The sequence below is a fragment of the Dipodomys ordii genome, unplaced genomic scaffold, assembly GCF_000151885.1.
Source record: "Dipodomys ordii isolate 6190 unplaced genomic scaffold, Dord_2.0 Scaffold132, whole genome shotgun sequence".
Classification (NCBI taxonomy): domain Eukaryota; kingdom Metazoa; phylum Chordata; class Mammalia; order Rodentia; family Heteromyidae; genus Dipodomys; species Dipodomys ordii.
In genome coordinates this window covers 3,637,703-3,656,198 of record NW_012267348.1, presented here as the reverse complement: position 1 = coordinate 3,656,198, position 18,496 = coordinate 3,637,703, and the positions used below count along the sequence as shown (strand labels likewise).

Genomic DNA, 18,496 nt, shown 5'->3' with positions numbered 1-18,496 from the left:
TGGGCCCTTGCCCTGCAGTAGTTCAATAGTACAGAGACTCCATCATGGACCCTGTAGGGTACTAGAAGGTATTTTCAGAAATACTGAGAGAACTTTAGAAGCCAAGCCAGTCTATCCTTTGAGAGGATTAAAAAAAAAACAAACAGACTTGGAAGACTGTAGAATTAGGTACAGTACAATGACTAGAAGAAGGCAGATAGTAAAATCATGCAGATTAAGACTGCCTGGACAAAAAGAAAGGGATTACTGGCTGAAGGGACATGTTGAAATTTCTGGGTCTATCTGATACCATGAACATCTTTTTTTTAATATACTAGAGAACACAGAGCAACGCTAGGCAAGTGCTCTACCATTGAGCTATACCACTAGCCTTGCCACTAACACCCTTATTTCTGTTCCTCTACCAGTCTGAAATTCAGCTAGATGGCAGTGTACTTCATTCAGTCAAGTCACAATTAAAAACCCAAAATATGTGTGATTGTCATTTATCAGGGCCCACAAAGTCACTGGTAGAAGTAGCCTATTGATGAAGAAAGGTTGTTAAGATAGCACTTCCAGAAATCAGCCCTTGTTGGTTAGGAACACAAACCCAGGAAGCCACTTGGCCTGAGTGGCTAAAAGAGGCAAGGCTCCCCAGTATTCCCTGGGGGTTACAAAGACGTTGTGATTGGACAGAGATAAACTTTCATGAGCATTTCTGCCCTACCTCTGGAGTGTCAAGAGTTTTTCCCTGAAAAATGGGTCTCAAACCACAGGTGAGGCTTCCACCTGTGGCCATTTGGTTGTCACAGCTTGTCCTTATACCTTGTTCTTATTTTCACGTGTTATACCTTGCAGATACTGGGTTACTTTGACTATGCTTTCACAGCCATCTTTACTGTTGAAATCCTGTTAAAGGTAATGGCATTTTTCATTGATCCTCATTACTCTAAAGCAGCTGTAGCAATAATAGTTGCCATGTTTTGCTTACCTTCCAGATGCTAGGCTATGCAGATTATGTCTTCACTGGTACTTTTGCATTTGAGATCATTTTGAAGGTAATAGGCAACCAGCAGTGTGTTTAAGAGCCTGCTCCTCCTGTGTGTGAGACACAGGAAAGAAGCGTGTAGTGCTTTTGGCTTTTTTTTTTCTTCTTCTTCTTCTGCAATTTAGCTAAATTTTTTTTCAACAAAGAATTTTTTCCTGTGACCCTTCCGTCTTGTTTTTGCTTTCTTTTTCACTGTTGAGTGCATGTAGGAGCTACTTGGACTTCACAACAGTTCGAATTACATTTTGCTCCTTTCTGGAAAAAAAAATCTTCTGAAGTTTGTCCACTGATAACAGATAACTATGTGTGAACTTTCTTTTACCCTTCCCTGGCACAAGGTCAGAGGAAAAACATTTATCCTATGAAAGGAATGCCTCTCTTCTTGTTTCTCTGACTACATTATGTTTTCAGTGGCTTAAAATAGTAACATACTATTTTCTTGCAACTGGATTTGCAAGAGCACTTGGGTCCGTTTTGTTAAGATACTTTGTCTCTGTTTTAATGGATGGGCTTGCATTTGCATAAAGAAAAGGAACACCTTTTCAGACAGGACGACCTAAATGTATTGCCCATGCATGAGCTAACAGTTGCCAGTGCTGCATGCGGTTTGTGTATTGAATGTGAAGGCCACCCCATTGGGGAGCACCTTCTTACCTGCTCAGAGATCTGGAGACTAGGAGCAGAGAGCTAAGAGTCTCCAGGAGTGAATCCTTGCAATTCTAGAACAGGGCCCATGAAAACTGTCAAAGCAACCATCTTCTAGAGTGAAGACGTTGAAAAGTGAAGACTTTGAACTACAGCTGTCCTTAAGCCATTTTAAGGTTTCCGTGTGTGCATCTTAAGGAAAACAATAACTTTATGTTGGAACTTGGGCTCTTCACAAAATTTCCTATAAATAAAACCTCAATTAACATGGCCAGGTAGTGACTTCTTTTTCATTCTTATTGTTAATTTTTTTTTAAAAATTGGCTCAAAACCAATCAAAATTCGTTTAAACCTGGGTTCGTTTTCCTGCCTAAGTGAAGCCAGTGAATTTGCTTGCCAGTCTTCTCTGAGTCAGAGTTGAGCAAGGGGACAGTGGCCAGATGATAACTGGGGTGGCTTGATGGTAAAAGCCATGCTCCAGAGTACACTGGTAGTGGGCCAGCGTTCTTGCTGGCATCTCTTCTAGCCTCACCTTCTTGTTTGGTCATTCACTGTCTGTTCCAGCTTAATGGGGAAGTCTTCTGCTTAGTCCATAAGCCTGGTTAATTGAAGTTATATTTTACTTTCTATCTTTTAAGTTGTTACTCTCGAGCTATGGAAAAAAAAATGAGACCCCGGATTATTTTAGAGGGAGAAAAATGGTCGCTACTTTTCCATTTCTGTAGATTTGCCTCAGTGACTTAAATCTTCTAAGTCATTCTTCATTTTGTAGGTATTTTACAAAATGGGAAAAAATAAGCTAAAATAAGGATACAGAAAATGGAGAACAGAGATTTACTTAGAATTACTTCACATCTGAAATGCTGGCTGAGGGTGACTTTGAGGAAGATTTGATAAGATAGTTGCTCATTTGTTTAAATTTTGGGAAATTACCTTTTTTTAGGCTGGAAAGGTTGAATTTTGGCAGTTTTCTCAGATTCAGGGTGGTATTTCCCAACTATGCCTTTCCTCAACCCTACTCACCTTGTTTCCCCCTTCAGAATTGCAGAATTACTCTATTTTTCTGTTTTGACTCTGGGGAACTTCTTTACTAAACTCTCAGTGGACTACCCAGAGTATGTGCTCCAGCTACCCAAGGCATCGGCTAGGATGGTAGAGAGAATGACCTTCCTGAGATGTCACATGACAGCTTTCTTGCCGTACCTGCCATATGCTGGAGGAGCCAGACATGGAGAAACTGAAATGGGTAGATAAAGATAGGAGCAATCATAAAGGTTCTTCATGGAAAATGCACATTTCTGTGTAAACAGAACCTGTGAGTGCTAAACTCCTGCCCTTTTTCTTGCCTCCACTAAGAGCAAAATTGGAACCATGTAGACAATAACTGGAGCCTCAGAGAGGCCAAACCAGCATTTTTGGGGAAACCATGTCATCTGTCAGTGTTGACATTATCATTTGTAGTCATGGGCAGTCTGTCCTGAGACAAGTTCTTTAGTCAGGCAAGTGATACATTCATATTTGAGGTCTATCATTGTGGTAATCAAGTCTAAATTTGTCTCCTTAAAAATGTGTCTGAAGCTGGGCTCCGGTGGCTCATGCCTATAATCCTAGCTACTCAGGAGGCTGAGATCTGAGGATCGCAGTTCAAAGCCAGCCTGGGCAGAAAAGTCTGTGAGACTCTCATCTCCAATTAGCCACCAGAAAATCAGAAGTGGCACTTTGGCTCAAGTGGTAGAGCACTGACTTGAACTGAAGAGCTCGGGGACAGCACCCAGACCGTTCAAGCCCTATGACTGACAAAAAAAAAAAAAATGTGTCTGAAATGAGCTGCCCTTTTTGCGTTTTATTTTGAGTAAAAGTTATTTGATTGCTTAGCCCTTTTATGTGTTCTTTGCTGTTGTCTGTTTTGTTTGGTGTTTGTTCTTTTGGTGCCAGTATTGGGCTTGTGCTCTCACTTGGCCTTTTCAAGTTCACAGCTGGTACTCTACTACTTGAGCCACACTTCCACTTCTGGCTTTTTGCTGGTAAACTGGAGATAAGTATCTCTCAGATTTGTCTGGGCTGGCTTTGAATAATGATTCTCAGATCTCAGCCTCCTGGTTAGGTAGGATTATAGGCATGAGCTACTGGTGCCCAGCTTGCATTTGTTAATAAAGTCATACTTTCCTTAAAGTTTTGTGAAGAGCCCAGGTTTCTTTACCTCTGGGAGAAAAAACAGCAAATGACCTTTAATTCTGTTTATAGATGACAACTTTTGGAGCATTCCTGCACAAAGGGGCTTTCTGCAGGAACTACTTCAATTTGTTGGATATGCTGGTTGTTGGGGTATCTCTGGTGTCATTTGGGATTCAGTAAGTATACTATGGTGTGGTTGTGTGTGTACATACATACATATTTATATGCATATACACATGTGCAAGCACAAATCCAAACACACGCACATCTAAGAATATCAACACAATGGTTTATATAAGAAATTTTGGTGTAATTCTTAGAGAGTAGACATTATTTTAATGATTATATTTATTTGGACAGAATTGCAACCATGCCAGAAAACGATGGGGCAATTCTTATTATCCTGTGCTTTTTTTCTTTTTACTCATTACTAGACTAGGTTGTTTTATTCCCTATGAAACTGGTTTCGAGCCAAGGGTAAAAGAATTAATTAGGGGGGAGAAAGCCAAGTTCCCAGTTCCTCTAAGGGCTGTTTCCAGGCCTGAGGTTGTCATCTCTCAGATCCCAGCTCCCCTTCTGTAGAGGAAGAGCTGGAGCCAGGTGACCTCTCAGGGCCCCTACCTTCCTGAATAATGAAGACTTACCTAAATTTCCAGGAGGCAGCAGGTACTACAGCCTTTCCTTTTGGCCTTTGATGCTTTTCAGCTAGGAGGGATCTGAGGTAAGAAGTTGGCATTTGGAGATCTCTGCTGGGGACTAGCCATTGCAGAGCCTGGCCTGTATGTCATTTGCCAGACCTGGGGGCAGAGGCTCCACTGGGAATATCAGCTGTGGCCTCACTTTCCTGCTGGCCTCTGAACACCTCTTTTGGAATTGATCATTAGTACTGCATGTGTGTATATGTGTACACAAGCATCTCTCCAACTAAAGGTAATTGGGGAGGACGAAGGTCTCATGCCTAGCATTGCCTTCCTGGCCATCCTCCTTACCTCTCACTGATGCCCAGAAAAAAGGAGCCCCCTAGCCTAGGTCAGGACATTTACACTGTATCTTCATAAGTACCATAAATTTCCAGACTCTCCCTGCCTTCTCCAGCTGCAGCTCTAACCCACTTCCTCCTATACAGGGGTCCCCATATGTGGGGTGCTGCAAATGAGCTATAATCTGTCTTGTGCCTTTACATGCACTGCTCCCATGGTCTGGAGACCCTCTCCCCTCTACAGCTAACTCCTACTCCTCCTTTGCAACTTCCTGACTATCACTCTTCTAGTCAGCCTTCACAGACTGCCCCAAGGCTGTGCTCTCCAGCGCAGCACACTGAGTTTACCTCATTGTCCTAAGTACCACTCAGGACTGTGATTACCCATGTCTTCTGCCAGACATCACTTCTTGAAGGCCAGAGAAGCTCAGCACCAAAATACTGCAAAAGGTTTCTAAACTTGAACACAAATTGAAACCTAAAGGCCAGAAGCAACCTACTATTTATGTTTAGTGAAAAGAACAAAGCAAGTTTATAAATTGCATTTCTGCAAAGGCTAGTTGTGAACCTAAGGTAGAGCCTTCTTGGGTGCATATGGGCTCATCTCAGGAGGCACTGTGTGTGTAGCATATGTTGGAAAGAGATTGTACTGATATCCTAGAGAAGCATCAGCTCAGTTCAACATGGATAGCAGGCAAATTGAAGAGATGTAGATCAAGTAAAACTACTCATCTCAAAGTATTCTTATCCATCCAGAATGTCTTTCACTCACTTTTTTGCCTCTATTCTTCCTTAGATCCAGTGCCATCTCCGTTGTGAAGATTCTGAGGGTTTTAAGGGTCCTGAGGCCTCTCAGAGCAATCAACAGAGCCAAAGGACTTAAGGTATTGATTCCTATCCTTCTGGCAGGGCTGGTTTGAGTTAAGCTTGGCTGTCATTACTGCTGCTTCTGCACTGGAGCTGTGCTGGGGCCTGATGAATTTTCAAGTGGGGTTTTCCCCCCACCAATTAAGCCACCTCTGCCAATTCCTAGTGTCCTTTAAGTTTTCTTTTCTTTTTATCCCCAATTTTTCCATTGTGGTTAATGTTTATTATTTTTCTCATCACTAGTATTTCTTTGTGTTTATTTTTGACTTTAAATCTCTGTTCAGGCAGATTATAGACAAATCTAGAGGGGTTTGTATTTTCTAAGTCCTATTTGGTGGTGGGATGATGCGGGGAGCCTATGTGCTAGACATTGCTATCCACATAGCGTTTTTAAAAATTAAACCAATTACTTGAGAAGAACCCAGAGAGGCTCAATTATGGAGTAATCCTCACAATAGCAATGGAAAGTAAAACACAAAGGCCTGTGAAGTTGGAAGATGATATGAAAGTGTGCAGTAAAACAGAAGCCCTAGGCTTGTATCAACTCACCTTTTTAGGCTCTTTCTAGGACCTTTCTAGGGTGTCACTTGACACCCTATCATCTCCCTGCTCTTTTCTCCCCAGCATGTTGTTCAATGTGTCTTCGTGGCCATCCGGACCATTGGCAACATCATGATTGTTACCACCCTGCTCCAGTTCATGTTTGCCTGCATTGGGGTCCAGTTGTTCAAGGTAGGGGTGCTTTCATTCAAGGCCTGGCTTGATTTCTATAAGGAAGAACCTGTGCTTGACAACCTATCTGTTTTGCACCCAGGGCAAATTCTATCGCTGCACAGATGAAGCCAAAAGTAACCCTGAAGAATGCAGGTGGGTGTCCTGAGAGCAGAGCACAGAATTTGGAAGAATAAGTTGAAAACTTGAAGGAATTGTTCATGCTAGCATTTCAGAAGTTTAAGTCAGGAGATAAAAGGCACTTGTGTGCTTATCTCATTGCTGGATAGATAAATGTTGGGTTTTTTCCCTTTGTTTTCTAAAACGAAGTGAAATTCACTGATGCTAAAATTGTTTTCAGTGCACAATTCAATGGCATTTAGTGAAGTCATGTGCATCTAGCACCTGTATCTGATTTCAAAACTTTTATCATCCCAAAAGAATGGGCAGATGTTTTTCACTATTGGGTATAAAATTTATAAAGGAGGAAGGGGATCCTGAAATAACAATGAAGACATGTCCCAAACAGTAACTACCCTTATATCCTTATGGATGTAGACCTTACATCCATAAGGTATTGAGGAGGTGACTCTCCTCTTCCAGAAGTCTTTCTAGGCTTCCTCACTCCTTGTTTCTCTCACCCACACTTTGGTCAGATTTCTACTCAGAGAGACTGGCAAAGGAGAGGCACAGTAGGCAGTATTCATGTCTTTTGCTCTAGATGTCCAGTGAATATGAAGGCAAGCATGAAAACATTGTCTGGAGCTTAAGGTTGTGTAGAATCTGTGACCCTGTCCTTCTAAGATTTAATGACCAAGGTCTAGCTGCCAGTCCCCCTTGCATAATTTGGGGTTTCCTTGAGCAAAAAATGTAGTCACAGAGGACAAGGTGCAAATTGACTGTGGAACCTTTCACCTAGATTTGGGGGACAGAGCGCCCCTATAGTTAGGCAGTATGGAAGCACTGTGGAGATGTCCCTCCTCACATGTGAAATAACAATCACAGACTTTTTCTCTTAGAGTCCTTCCAGACATCAAGTGCTATAAGAAATATCATATAACAGTTCTTCTAGAATTCTTTTGGAAATGAAATTGGGAATGTTATTGATATGGAAAGAGATTTGCTGAAAACTAAGATGTACATAAGGGTATACCTGGGCTCATGGAACGCCTGATGGCCATATCTTTAATTCATCAGCATATACTTTGAGCCTGTTTTCTGTGAGAACCAAACACAATTTGGAAGTTTTCATTTGTTAGCAGTCCTGCTGGGTATCTCTTAGCTGCTCTGGAGAATACACTTTGCAGTAGTCACTATTCAACAGTCACTTGAACTGCAGAGCAAATTTAATGTAGGGAAAGCAAAGTTTCTACGTGAGAAGCTTTGCCTGTGACCTGCTCAGGTGTGTGACTTGAGTAGGGCATTCTGAAGGTGTTGGAGCCATGGGACTGTCTTAGTTCTTTCTGCTGCCTGCCACATGTGAAGTCAGGGTGACTGGCACTTCTTTTCTTCTCTAGGGGGCTTTTCATCCTCTACAAGGATGGAGACGTTGATAGCCCTGTGGTCCGTGAGAGGATCTGGCAAAACAGTGACTTCAACTTCGACAATGTCCTTTCTGCCATGATGGCGCTCTTCACAGTTTCCACGTTTGAGGGCTGGCCTGCGTGAGTACAGAAAACACACAGTCTTCCATTGAGGTATCTGCTGCTCCTCGGGGAGACTGGGCTGAGTCCTCTCTCAAGGAGTGAGCCCCATTTTTCTTCTTCATAGTTGTGAAGTGCTATGTGACTTAACTTTGCACCACTTACCACCATTTCCCAGCCCAAGTGGCTCTTCAATCCAAATAGGCAGATGAGTGGCTTCTGTGGCCCACTAATAGCTTGCTCAGATTTGAAGCAGGGTTGGGCTAGGACCATAGAAGCATCTCTGAATGGGACTAGGTAGTCATAAGAAGCATTTGCACCCTCCTATCAGTAGCCATTTCACTAAAGCTGCCTTTCTGCTGTTCCTATGTCCCAAACCATTCATTCTGATGCTTCATGAGCACTACTATAGGTGTAGATGGTTGTCCTGTGTCATTTGTTCAAGGGAGGTATGTTTGTGATGCCATCTCCATGAAATATGTTAGGCCCTGTGAAAGAAACAAAATAGGACATGATCGTTCCCTGCAAACCTCAAATCCAGTAAGCATGTCAGATAGTCAAACTAGAAAGGATCCTTGATATGTCCTAGATGCCAGAAGTATCTTCTAGATACTTCTAGAATGGCTAGGATGTTGGTGAATAAAACATGCAGAGCATAAAGAAAGTAGAAACACTCTACCCTGGGTCATATGTTTCTTTATGCCAGCTCACCTCAGGAAGCCCCTGCTGCCAGATCATTCTTGCTTATTATATCATCATCAAAGCAGAGATACCACTGATAGAGACTGAGAGAAGCTTGTAGAACAAACTCTATATCTCAGCCACGCTGGAGAATTCAAAGGCTCTTTCAAGAAGCAACTCCTTAATGGTCTTAATTTAGAGATAATGGAATAAGCGTAAGGATGGACTAATAGAACAGAGGCAGAAAGAGCAAGAGTCTCTTTCCCATTCCCCTTCAGATGCCCTGTTCCTACAGGAACTGCAGACGGTGGGTGCTCTGAGCCTCACAGGTGAAACTCTCAGTGTGCCTCTGAGAGTCATATTTCCAGAAGCATTTGTGGAGTGAAAGAGATGGTTGAGTATGGCTTACTCCTAGAGGCCCAGAGTAAGACCTTCAGTCTGAAGAGGCTTTGATGTAGTATCAAGGTTTTAGACACTGCATTTAAGGTTTTAGACACAGCCATTGGGAAGCTGAGGAGCAATGAATCCACCTAAGATTCAGGGTTTGGAGGGCCTGAGCTAAGCTCCCACCTCTGCCTCTGCCGAGTGTGACCTTGGCACTTAGATCCCTCTCTGAGTATGCATAGAATGTGGATGTCAGTACAGATGTGAAAGCGAAATGAATCTGGATCCATAGGGAGTGTTCCCACCTTGGGTTAAATCTCCATCAGAGTGAAAAGTCAGTTGAAATTGAGAATGTTACGGTAATTTCCTCCTTTTTGTCAATAATTCTGCTTGACATATATTTACTTTTAATAGCTATTTCAGTTTAAGGAACTTCTCTTAAAGACAGTTTTCTCTGTCAGCCTGGATAGTTTTCAGTTTCAATACATTATAGGCATTGTTCTTCTTTTCTTTTTTTTTCCTGTGAATAAAATGGAATGTCATTGAAAACTGGAGAAATTTTTTTATTTTCAGTCCTCAGAACAGTCTCTCAATGGTTATATCTCAGGTTCCCCTTCCTGTCTGGACCTGAGGCTGAGGAGGACCCCATAAGGACCTGGCTGTGTCCAGAGGCCTTGGTGGGCACCCCATGAGGAGTTAGCAACCAATCTCATGAGAGGAGTTCAGAGGAATTCTGGGGCTTAGTGAACAGTGGGCTGGGCCTTGTGGACTGAGTGGGGTTGAAGGTCCTCACTCTGTTTTTCTGCTCTCCAGGTTGCTGTATAAAGCCATCGACTCCAACGGAGAGAATGTTGGCCCAGTCTACAACTACCGCGTGGAGATCTCCATCTTCTTTATCATCTACATCATCATTGTTGCTTTCTTCATGATGAACATTTTTGTGGGCTTTGTCATCGTTACATTTCAAGAGCAGGGAGAAAAAGAGTATAAGAACTGTGAGCTGGATAAAAATCAGGTTAAAGTCACACACTGTTTGTGCTTCCTCCCTTGAGAAAGAGCAGATCTCCTTTCAATTGTTTTCCCTCCACACAGAGAAGGGTATCCATGTGGGTGGCTCAGGGCCCTAAGCAGAGCACATGCTCAGTGACATTAAATCTCCCTGTGGAGAGTCAGGTCCCCAGAGATGGTGAAGGGCTAAGGTTATAGCTCAGGGTTGGAGTGCTTACCTAACAAGTCCTTGGTTCAATCCCCAGCTTCATACGAAATAGACTATGATTGTGAAACTCATCCCCAGGCCTGTTGGTAAGAAATCAGAGAATGCTTTGGCCAATTTCTTAGACCATGAGCCATTCGTGATGGCTCAGAATCTAGTGGGATTTTATGATCTGGGGACAGAGAACAGTAAGTTTCCACAGTTCCTACTGAAGACTCCTTAGTGTTAGCTTAGGGTAGATTTTCATCACCTTGACACTTGATGTTGTAGGCTAGATAGTTCTTGTTTATATTTCCAGGGCTATAGGAACCATCTGTGCCCTCTACTCACTAGATGCCAGTTGTACCCCCCCTTATCTGTGACAACCTAGTATTTTCCTACATTTCCAGGTATGTTCTGGGGAACATGGTGGTCCCTGGTCAAGAATTGCTGACTTAGGAGGAAGAACCCTCTAATAGAACAGGGAAAGCCAGAAACATTGAACTGGGGACTGAAGTTTCACTTGCGTAATTCTTTCTCTAGCACCTTGTTTTAGCCAGTCTGGTAAAAGCACAGGGTTTTCAGCTATGAGCACTGGTGATACCAGAAATCCAGGAGTTCTCTGGCCCTGCTCTTTTTGTATCTGTTCTATGATATTAGGTCCATCCTTACACTTATTCCATTATCTCTAAATTAAGACCATTAAGGAGTTGCTTCTTGAAAGATCCTTTGAACTCTCCAGCGTGGCTGAGATTTAGAGCTTCTCTCAGTCTCTATCAGTAGTATCTCTGCTTTGATGATGACATAATAAGCAAGAATGACCTGGTAGCTGGGGCTTCCTGAGGTGAGCTGGCATAAAGAAACATATGACCCAGGTAGAGCTGTTTCATAGGAAACATGAGGATGCCCTGGTGGTTTGATTTGTAGAAAGACTTCCCTTAGAGTTGTGAGGATATTCTTGCAGATCCACCAGTGACAGTCCAAAGGAGACTTGTCCCAACCCTTTCCTCATATGAGGAAGACAAGATGAATGGTAGGTCCAAAGCCATCCAGGCAGGGCCAACACTATAGTGTGTCAGCAGCCAAGGTTCCCCAAAGTCTCAAATCAGGGCCATAATCAGGGCAGGTAAAGTCAAAGTGGCACCAAGTCTTGGATACAGGGAACGTCTTAGCCTGATGTATTCAGAGTCAAAGGAAGAGTGAGACAGGTCTAGGGACTCAGGAATGAGCTGAAAGCTCTCAGGGCTGAATGTTCCCTCTGGTCTTGTTCCAGAGCACTAACCCTTCATCTCCAGTATGAGTGGGAAGGACAGTACTCTGGTTAAGACCCAATCTTAATTCACCTTAGTCAAACCATTATTATCCTTTCCTGGGATTCTGAAATGAGCATGTCAAGCTCCTGAACCCCCATCTCTCAGAGAGACACATTGACAACTTACCATAAGGCATCAATGCTTAGCTCATCCTGCCTTCAGAAGAGAGGCATCTTATGGGTCCATCTGAGCAGTCAAGAGGCTGCTGTCCCAGGAAGTTAGCCTAGGTCCTCTGGTTCTTGAAGAGCGTATGACTTTTGGCAGTTGGCTTCCTCTTCTGGGGCTGATACGCTGTCAAGTCCCACTAGCAGAATGGTCTGGGACAAGTCCTCACTCCTCTGCTTATATGTTAAATACTATAGGTCTTCAGCAAAAACTCTGGCTACAGTTTTTGTTTGTGTATTGTGGTACTAAAGATTGAAATTCAGGAGACTGGGAATGTGGCTTAGTTGGTAGAGTGCTTGACTAGCATGCATGAAACCCTGGGCTTGATTCCTCAGGAAAAGCTGGAAGTGATGCTGTGGCTCAAGTGGTAGAGTGCTTTCCTAGCATGAATGAAGCCCTGGGTTTGATTCCTCAGCACTACATAAAAAGAGAAAGCCAGAAGTGTCATTGTGGCTCAAGTGGTAGAGTGCTAGCCTTGAGCAAAAGAAGCTCAAGGGCAGTGCCCAGGACAGTTCAAGTCCCAGGACTTGCGGGGGGAGAAGATTGAAACTCAGGACATTGCACTTTCTGTGCCCCAATCCTCTTGTCATTAATTTATTTTTTGGATAGGATGTCATGATTTTTGCCCAAGCTGGCCTTAGATCACAATCTTTCTACATCTGTCTCCTGAGTAGCTGGTATTAGAGATACTTGCCACCACACCCAGCTGGATTATTTTTCAGATGAGGTCTCACTAACTTTTCCTCCTGGCCGGGGTTGCCTTCTATCTGCATCTCCCAGCTAGCTAGGATTACAGGTATGAGGCATCATGCCCAGCCCTCTGGGTATAGTTGTAGTAAGCAAAAATAATATCAAAAGCATTCAATTTCCTGGAGATTGGCATGAGGAACAGAGTTGGTGATGTATGCTGGACCTTGAGTGTCTTGGTAGTACCATGGCAAAAAGGGAGACTGCTCGTGTCATTTTCACATCGTCCTTGGTCCCCTCCCTGGAGGCTGGAGTGAGCTCTGGCAGGGCAGATAACTGCTGTGTGCTCCTTCCCTAGAAGTTCTCAGAACTCCGTGTTTTCCCTTTTCTGCTGTTGCAGCGTCAGTGTGTCGAATACGCCTTGAAAGCACGTCCCTTGAGGAGATACATCCCCAAAAACCCCTACCAGTACAAATTCTGGTACGTGGTGAACTCTTCGCCTTTCGAATACATGATGTTTGTCCTCATCATGCTCAACACACTCTGCTTGGCCATGCAGGTAAAAATGGAGACAGCTGTGGGAACCAAGTCTGGGCGTTCTGCGCAGCCCTGTACCCAAGATTCTGAGGGTGGAGTGCTCCCTCTCACACGAGGATGAGTTTGATTTTCTGATGAGTTCGGGCAGTAGCATGGCAGTGCCCCATTCTGGCTGACTCTTGTCATGGTAGATCTTTCAGATCACTCCTTTGAGCAGATGGTATATATAAGTCCTATGGAGCCTGCCTGTAGCATTCAGTTCTCTGTGGGTCTCCTGTGGCCAGGAAGAAATTGAGGATGCAAGCTTAGGAGTTCCACAAACAGTCACTTCAGTCCTTGGTTTTACTCCTTACCAGCTGGGTAGAAAAGTTGCCAGTTCTGTGAAAGGTATTTAAATTTTCTGAGCTTCACTTTACTGGTAAATGGAGAAATCTATTACCCTTTCCTCAGATAAAAAAAAAGTTTATGTTGGACTGTTTGTGAACACCCAGTGTGGAAAAGTAGAACCCAAGTTACATTCCTGGCCCTCAAAGTGGTTCCAGTATGCCAGTGAAATAATTGAGTTTGACCTGAATTACTGTTGCTTCTTGCTGATGTTGGAGCAAGGACTGTATCTCACTTGAATAAGCCAAGTTCTTAGATTGCAGAACAGTATCAACAGTGAATGTTTTCAGAGGTTTTGTTGTTCAGTAGGTATGACAGTAGGCCAGAAAGCAACGGCCAAGGTCTAGATCCAGATTTTGCTTGCACCTAAAGAACTTGAGCAAATCAAACCAGCCCTCAATGCCATCTAGACAACAAGGCTACAGACAGTCAAGGATAAATTTTATGGCATTTTTGCTGAAGAATTCTTTATGAATGAAAAAGAGAACATGCTGATGGAGACCTTATAATGCCTGCTTATTAAACATAGACATAAATGGCATAACATCCTGCCCAAATTCTACCTTTATTCATGAAGATTTTTTGTAGTGTCTATATCATGCCTTAGTCAAGGGCCTGAGTATAAGCCCTATCAGAAGAAAGGATTGATCCTTCTTATCCTGAGCAGAGAGAATAGACCTGTTTGTTCCCCCTTTTCCCCTCCATCATTCAATCATCCTCATCTTGTCACAGACCCCCTGTACTCTGTGGGAGTTCACCATGTGACCCTGCAGTTCTTACCAAATCATGGGGAAAAGGTGCTGAATCATGGAGGGTGCCCACAGGGATGCAGAGGCCTGGGAAGCCTGCATGTAAGGGAGTAAGACCACAGGGGGTCTGAGAACTGCACCTCTGTCTTCATCTGCAGCACTACGAGCAGTCCAAGATGTTCAACGATGCCATGGACATTCTGAACATGGTCTTCACTGGGGTGTTCACTGTTGAGATGGTTTTGAAAGTCATTGCATTTAAGCCTAAGGTGAGTTGTTGAGTCCATCCACTTCACAAAGGCCAAAATCACCCCCAGAGAAGCACCCTGCTTCCTGTTAACCTTGTGTTACGAAATATGCTAACTTATTCTGGCTGCTAACTGTGTTACCACTGAGAACATTACATCTGATAGAGAATCTGTACACCTATGGAAAAATAAATCTGAAGAAGTAAAGCCCCCATGAAAACAAATCTGAGATAAAGAAGAGGAAGGGAGAATTGGGAATTTTTAGGCTGAAGATTGTTCTGAAACGTGGTTTTCTGTTACTAGAACAGCATGCATCACGTTGTCTCAGGGAAACCTGCCTCATGGTCTGAGCATGGAAATGTTTGTACATGAAAGATTTCGATCTTGATTTTACTTTCAGATACCTAACATGAAGTTTAGTTTTATTTGTTCTTGGCCACAGCATCCTTTTCACCTTTTAAGGAAAGTTCTGGTACCAAGTACAAGCCTCTCATGGCCATACCATCATTTGTTTGTTCAATTTAGAAAAATTTCACTTGAGTTTAAGAAAGGAAGATGTCAAATGTATTAAACTGTATTAGATGATTCAGTATATTGCATCTCCTTTAAGAGGGAGTGGACTCCAGTCATGCTTGCCAAAGGCTGTGGTGTAACAGACTGTGTAGGTCATGTCAAAAAGCACAGTTCTGGAATCGCCCTAGATTCGGGTCCTAATTTCACCATTTACTATCTTAAGCAAGTTACTTCACTTCCTGTGTTTCCATTTCCTCATTCAAAATATGAGAATACTCATAGACGTATTTTATAGCACTCTGTTGAGAAGTGAACAATTATTATATCCAGTGCTTTTTTTTAAAAAAAAGTATCTGGCATGTAGTGCCATAGTGTTCACTGTCAGCGTCCATTATAATACCACCATCACTAGGCAGTGATGTTCCTTCATTTTAGAACCCTAGACAGACAGAAGAGCTGAGAGCTGAGCTGAGCTGTGAAGCATTTGGATGTCACTCTCTTTCTGACACTCTGAGTTAGAGCATGACAGAGACCAGGGCCCCACTCATTGGTTCTCACTATGTGAAGCACCAAACAAGACCAACTAAAGAAAAGCCGATTAAGAAATGGATGGTCTCACATATACCACAGAGAGATGAAATTCTAATTACAAACTATTCCTTTCTTTAATTTCAATTAATTTCTGTACAATCTTTATCAGATCTTTGTGGACCAAAAAGAAAGGACATTTGTAAGTGAATAATTGGGGTGATTGCAGTGGGGTCAAATTTGGCACTTTATGCATGGCCAGATATTACCTGCTGTGACTTGTCCATATCTAAATACATGAACATCTCCTTTTCCAAATTCATCTTCAATTCCTCTAAGATTTTGGTTTACTTCCCTCTCATATTTACATCTTTGAACAATATTCGTCTGAACTGATGGAAAAGGTTGCAGAGTAAAAGTGTGGAAAGTTCTTGATATGTGCACATGGAACATACTCATGGAACATTTCCCAGATACTCTGTGCCATGTTTTCTTTGCCTGGTGATGAAGCTGTGTGTGTGTGTGTGTGTGTGTGTGTGTGTGTGTGTGTGTGTTGCGTGCACGCGTGCAAGCGAGTACACACACTTGTCCTGGGGCTTGAAGTCAGAGCCTGAGCACTGTCTCTGAGCTTTTATGCTAGCCTTCTACCACCTCAGCCACAGCTTTACTTCTGGAGTTAATTTACTTCTGGAGTTAATACACACACACACACACACACACACACACACACACACACACATAAATATATGTATATATATGCCTGTGCTTTTGAGTGTATGAAGGAGCTTGTGTACACAATGTGTGTACATTTGTGTGACTGTATGTGTATATGTATGTTCTGCTTGTGTCCTCTAGTAAGCCAATGCACTGGCTTATAGCACCTTGCTTGTACCAGTAAATCATCATGCCTGGGAGGCAGGTTCAGTAGCGTGTGAACAGTTGGGTGTTATCAAGGAGGAAATGAGTAACTAATTTATAATCAGTACTGATATAGATAGGAGTTTTAAAATGGGTCATTTCCGCCAGAAAATTATGCTGCTTTATAGTTTTACTCAGCAAGATATTTTCATAAGCTGAGATGACCCCGAATTACCACTGTGAGAACTCTTGCAATAACGGTGGCATCTCTGCACTTACAGAGCGCTGTGGCTGCACTGTGTGCCAAGAGAGATGAAGCAAAGCAAAGTTCTTCTTGAAATCCATCCTGATCTTTAAAACTTAGTTTGTTTCTTCAATGCTTACAAGCCATGCCCTTTTGTTTTACAAAGGAGCCAGTGAGGTTCTCTTGTACCTAGACAGTATGGGGTATTTAGGCCCAGAAGCAATTTCAGAGCTTTGGGGATGAATGTTCCAAGGGGATAGTTCCAAGGAGATAGAATCTCCTGAGAGTCTGTCTCTTTTATGGGAGCTCTGTGCCAGGGTTTTGGAGGCCAACTTATGTATTATGTGAGCACACTTTCTTGAAGGGCTTCCCAGCATCGCTGTCAGTAGATGGCAGTTGTTACGTAAAACAGATGCAGAAAGTGAAGTTAGACAGAGTTCTTCCTGGGAAGGCAGAGGCATTTCAGGAGGCAAGGGTTAAAATAATGGGAGGATTCTGATCTTGCTTATAAGAGAATCTGGTTGAGTAACGGGACCTCCTAACAAAGCACATTTAGAAGGAAATGGTCTGCTGCCATGTGGGGTTCACATCCACAAGCAGCTGGGAGCTTCTACAGTAGGCAGGCAGTCTCTCTTCATGGGAAAAGCTGGTTTTGATCATAGGTTGACAAGAGTGAAAGGTGATGAGAAATTAAAGAACAAAAGCATCAAGGAAAGGCAAGCAAGTACTTTAATTTATTGTATTGAGACTTCAAGGAGAAAGCCTACGTGTAGGGCATCAACCTTATGCAGTCCAGATTGAGCTTTGGACTTGAAGTTGACCTCGGAGCTATAGTTTTGAAAAGCAGGCCATTACTTAGGTAAAAAAAAAAAAAAACTCATCCCCTTGTCCTTTTCCTCCAGTACTTCCCAGGGAAGTTGCAGAAATTCTCCAATTAATTCTTATGCTTCCAGAAAGGAGGAGAGGCTTTCCCAAAATATTGGCTTCTACCATTATAAAGAGCACTTCTGTGGAGTCAGTGGGCCTAGTCTGTCTGTGTTCCCTCGGTATATTTTCAGATATTTCCAGATGTTCTCTGGTGTTTTGGCCAGAACTTGATCCTGTCCCTAACTACCTGCTGTGGCCATGGACTTTTCTCCAGGGAGCCACACTCTGTTCCCTAGTCTTAGTCATCAAAGCCTTCTGATCTCATTTCTTCCCTGCAAATATCTAATTTATACTCCTAGCTACCTTGGGCTTGGAGAAAATAAAAACAAATTGACTTAGAGTCACCACTCCCACCCCCAACCCCAGGCTCCAGGACCCCTAATAAGTGTATGGCTTCTAAACTCCAGTAATACCCTACAGCACATTCGTTGAAAGACAATTCAGTACTGTCTTTTTAGTTCTTCAGTGACCACGTCTTTGTAAATGATTTATTTTCAGTACCAAGTAATGCTTGAAACCAAATATCCCTGCCCTTAGAACTTCATACTGATTCCTTGGTGAGCATTGTCCTCTCATCTTACCTCTTCAGTGTCAGGGTCACCCAGAGCTCTCCTGCTCCTCTTCTCTTCATTAAGATACACATATGCCCAAGGCTATGGTGGCCTTCAGTCTCACCCAGATCTGCCTGCCCTCCCTTGTAGGCTACGCTGACTGCCTGCTTTTTTTTTTTTTTTAAGCAGTCTCCTGTTCCCAGCTCTTCCTTTTATCTTTCAGTTACTCCTTTTGTAAGCAAAAAGTCAGTTGGCTAGGCCACTCTTCTGGTGATAATCTAGCCACCTATTGTTTGAGAGGGGAAAAAGTGGTATTTTTTGTTTGTTTTGGTGCTGGTTCTGGGGCTTGAACCCAGGGTCTGGGCCCTGTCCCTGAGCTTTTTTGCTCAAGTCTAGTGCTCTATCACTTGAGCCACAGATCTTTTTCAGCAGGCTTTTGGGGTGCTTAAATGGAGATAAGCGTCTCATGGACTTTCCTGCCTAGACTG

General features: G+C 43.0%; 1 protein-coding gene across 5 annotated transcripts in view; it reads left to right on the top strand.

Moving 5' to 3' along the window:
* Positions 1-18,496, top strand: part of Cacna1d (calcium channel, voltage-dependent, L type, alpha 1D subunit) — a 506,855-nt gene that overhangs the window by 434,649 nt on the left and 53,710 nt on the right. For all 5 annotated transcript variants that reach the window (XM_013030746.1, XM_013030744.1, XM_013030745.1 and 2 more), the window contains 9 exons: positions 838-897; positions 3,917-4,023; positions 5,623-5,710; positions 6,318-6,425; positions 6,508-6,560; positions 7,922-8,068; positions 9,926-10,127; positions 12,870-13,028; positions 14,298-14,408. In XM_013030746.1, the coding sequence (XP_012886200.1) occupies positions 838-897; positions 3,917-4,023; positions 5,623-5,710; positions 6,318-6,425; positions 6,508-6,560; positions 7,922-8,068; positions 9,926-10,127; positions 12,870-13,028; positions 14,298-14,408 (1,035 nt within the window). The remainder of the gene's footprint in view (positions 1-837; positions 898-3,916; positions 4,024-5,622; positions 5,711-6,317; positions 6,426-6,507; positions 6,561-7,921; positions 8,069-9,925; positions 10,128-12,869; positions 13,029-14,297; positions 14,409-18,496) is intronic.